Below are 4,332 nucleotides of genomic sequence, written 5' to 3'. Positions count from 1 at the left end.
TAAACTACCTAAAATAAATAAATCATAATATTAATCCCTATGTGTGAAGGAAAATTAAATTGATTTATAACTCAATATTTGTAATATTTAATTTTTTTAACCGTATCCCCGCACCCGTATCCACACTCGGATTCACACTCTCGAATCTTAAAATTTATATTTTGACGAATCCGACTCTCGGATCCGCACTCGTCTCAGATACCCGCACCCAAGTCCGAGCAACTTAGCCTGCGAGCACTATTCATTTATATGACCATCATTATAATTCTCTCATCATACTGATGATCTTATCATGGCAGAGATATGGACCTGTAATATCTACAATTCCTCAGCAGCTTTCCAGATTCCAGTTCAACATGATCCATCAATAGGATAGTAGATGGACATTAAAGTGCTCCTCCGGGATAAAAATGACATCCAATAGATTTAATTGGGTTCCCATATTTTGAGGATGACCAAGACCTACTCCATGACTCGATTCACTTTTATACAATACACAGATATATGACATTCATCTGATTATTTGTGTTAAATGGCTTCTTTTGGATTGCTACAAAGACAGGTACAGTACGAAAGCCTGGTAACTTGCAACTTTGCAGGGTACAATGTTGCCATATTTGTGTTGTTGCTTGTTGATCATTGACATAGGGTTGCTAGGTTTCTTTTGTTCCGAGAGGCTCGTAAAAGTAGCAATCTAAGTGATCTTCCTTGCCGAATCGCGTTTGAAAGCGGTGCTGTTCTTGCTGTTCTCATCTTATTGTCTTGGTAGGAGTTTGTGTTCATGTGGGGAAAAATGTAGGTATTCTAGTTTCTTCTGGTCTCATGTGCGAGACAATTTTGTTTCTAGCCCATGATGTCAAAAATGTTTCATTATGGAATACCGAAATTTTGCAGCTTGTATCACTTTGGATTTAACCTGTAAATCTACATATTTGAAAAAAACAGTTACTTTCTAGACTTGGTTGAAGTGATCATTAAGTAGTAGCATGGTAATCCCAGAACCAGAAGTGGATTGGGATGGTGTGTACAGATTTTATCCTTACCTTTTGAAGATAGAGAAGTTTTTGTGATCACTAAAAAGTGAAGTGAGGAATTCTAGGTTGTCCTATGTGAATTTAGGTTAAAGAAATTGCTCCAAAATTGGTTTGTCTTGATATTGTCCCCCCATAAAAAATGTCTTATAAAAATGACATTCATAAGGGGTGGTTCTGATTTTTTACCCCTCTTCATAAATGTTATCCATAAGGCTGATGTTGTAACTTTTGCTCATAAGGTAGATGTTCAGGATATTTTAAGGTAGTGAATTTGCTTAATTGTCCACAAGTTTTGTCAGGCAAATGTTAAAAACTTTTTTGGGGGTGACAAAAATTGAAGACAACACATGTTGGAGATAAAAGTTCATGATTGGACATTTCAGGAGAAAAGTTTAAGACCGAACACTTTTGGAACACAGGCTTTTTAGAGATTAGAGATGGAAGCGTGTTAGCCTAGCTCATTTCTGACTCAGCCTTTTTAGCCCAACTTCAGTCAGCCTGCTAGTTTCATTGGTTAGATTGAGGGTTCCTTGAGCTAATACAAAAGGAAGGAAAAAAAAAGTATGAATAACATAAATATAATCTTTTGGAAGTTATTACACTCTCTTCCACTTTTTTAATTACTTTACTCTGTTTTTCTATTAATACACATAATATAGTCAACATATACATAGTATTCTGTGTATATGTTGAGATTTTTATAATATGTTTAGGGAGTTGAGATTTTTTATAATATTGGAAACATAAGTTGTGTATTTGTGTAATTTTTAGAAAAAAAAAAAAAAAGAGAGGAAAATTACTCGATCTAACTACACCAGGTTTAATGTTTTAGTGGGATTTATATGGGTTCATGTATTACTCTTTGTAGTGGTATTTAAAAATTTACATGACATGGCAAGATTATATAATTTTATATACGTCTTTGTGTATCTTAAGATACTAGTTGCCACTACCCATGGGTTCATGTATTACTCTTTGTAGTGGTATTTAAAAAATTTACATGGCATGGCAAGATTATATAATTTTATATACGTCTTGTGTATCTAAAGATTCTAGTTGCCACTACCCACACATATATCATATATATCAGTTCGCCACATATACATTTGGTTTCTGCTTTGAAAGGGTAAAGGCATCGATAGACACTCAAACTTGTTGTCAAAATTTACTTAGAACCCTCAACTAAGGTCTGTTCCTATCAGGTTTCTAAATCTCTCATATTTTGTTCCAATTGGGTTTTTTTTGACAATTAATTATAAATTTAAAGTGTGTGAATTACACTCGCGGTGATGTGACAATTTGACAAATAAAATAATGACACATGGCTATATGAGTATAAAAATTATTTTAGAATATATTAAATTAAAAAAATTATTTTAAATTAAAAAAATAAACCCTTCTCCATCTTCACTCTTTTCTCCATCCTCACTCTTCTCCATTTTCACTTCATTTTCGAGGATATTATTCTGGCGAGTCTCGTTCTCTATTTCTTCCAGCGAGTCTCGTTCTTCCTTCTGTAGCTAGCAATATGAACTCAGATTCAGTTGGGTTATTTCAAAAAATTGTCAAAGGCTACATAATCTATCAATCCAAAAAAATCACTCTTAACTGAAATTCGACGCGTAAAAGTTAGTGTTTAGGCAAATCAGATTTGCGAAATCCATTGATTTTTAGAGTTAGTTTGTGTCTCCCTTTATCATAGTCAACAGTAACTTGTTTTTTCTTGTCAAAGGTTGTAATTTTTTTGTTTTTGTTGTTAGATTTTTGTTGGTTTAAGGTGAGTGTAATGAAATGGGGTTTGAATGTGGAGTTTTGTATGGTGGAAGCCATGGAAAAAAAAAGTTGAACTGAATTAAAGAAGCTGAACTTTAAAAGAAAAAAAAATTAGTTCGAAGATTCTTGATTATGAGTTTCATAATTGGAAATTGATGAATTAAAGAAGGGAAATTGATTTGCGTTTTGGATGACTTGTAGTGGGATCAAGAAGATGGAGAGGAAGAAGATAAGAAGAAGACGATGACTTTTTTTGAAGAAGACGATGGGGTGGGTGGGTGTGAAGAAGACGACGAACAGGGGGGTGTTTCTTTTTTAAAAAAATAATTAAGAAGTTATAATAATTAAAATTAATAAAATAATTTAAATATAAGTTTTTTAATTAAAAATATTATTTATTCTATTATTAAAAAAATTTGAGCCGATAGTGCCATTTACACGTTTTTATTTGTTATTTAGGCAAAAAATCATGCTTCACGCGCCTCTAGTGAGTGAAAAATACGTGCAGTACCATGTAGGCAAAAAATGCTTAATTAGAACAAAATGTGGGAGGTTTAGGGGCCTGATAGGAACAGACTTTAGTTTAGGTGTTTAAGTGAATTTTGGCGACAAGTTTGAGTGATTATCGATGGCCTAAGTGAATTTTGGCGACAAGTTTGAGTGATTATCGATGCCTTTGGCCACTTTGAAAAGACATATACATAAACAGCTAGCAACACATGCATATACACATGTTACACTCATATTGCATTAGCATGATATTCAGTTATAATGAGATAATTATATGCACATAAATACATATACTCTGCTATATTTTGAGATACAATAAAAAAAATCTCGATATATTTCATAAAAATGAGAACGGAAGCGAAATACTTAGCCCTTTGACTCATGACCCCCAAAATTGCCATTCGTTCTCTACCAATTTAGTCAATTGGTATCAAATTGTTCCAGGTAAAAAAATAATCTTGCCGTTAAAATTAATTATGATATATATGTTCATTGTGTATCATTCAATGGTGTATATATGTTAATTTATACATAAAACATACACTTGACATACGGTGAATACATGTGACAACCACAAACTATATCACCTGCATTTTATGTATATCACACACACATATATATATAACAACAACAACAAACCCAGTGTATTCCCACCTAGTGGGGTCTGGGGGTAAGATGTACGCAGTCCATACCTCTACCTCCGAAGAAGTAGAAAGGTTGTTTCCGATAGACCCCCGGCTCAAGGCACGAGATACCACACAAACACATAGTAAAGCCCAGAAGCAGATTACATTACATAAATATGGCACCCATAAGTAATATAAAACAGAGGAAAGCAGAGGAAAGCACACAGATTCGTAATAGAACATGGAACACGGAACACGGAATACGGAATCATAACAAGAATAAAACCCCCACCAAGTAATTCCCTACACTAGCGACCCAAACTGACCTTAGTCCTCTGCCGTAATTCGCGTCCTCCAGACCTTCCTATCTAGGGTCATGTCCTCGGTGA

At 34.0% G+C, this 4,332-nt stretch overlaps 1 protein-coding gene across 1 annotated transcript; it reads left to right on the top strand.

Moving 5' to 3' along the window:
- Nucleotides 1-296: 296 nt before the first annotated feature.
- LOC124885421 (pre-mRNA cleavage factor Im 25 kDa subunit 2-like) lies at nucleotides 297-955 on the top strand (the record flags this gene model as incomplete). The annotated part of the gene is given in 1 exon segment (XM_047404675.1): nucleotides 297-955. A coding segment is annotated over 1 exon segment (75 nt), but the record flags the coding sequence as incomplete, so codon positions are not given.
- Between the last annotated feature and the right edge of the window lie 3,377 nt (nucleotides 956-4,332).

Source organism: Capsicum annuum, unplaced genomic scaffold (assembly GCF_002878395.1).
Source record: "Capsicum annuum cultivar UCD-10X-F1 unplaced genomic scaffold, UCD10Xv1.1 ctg65961, whole genome shotgun sequence".
NCBI lineage: Eukaryota > Viridiplantae > Streptophyta > Magnoliopsida > Solanales > Solanaceae > Capsicum > Capsicum annuum.
This window is presented reverse-complemented; position numbering and strand designations above follow the sequence as displayed.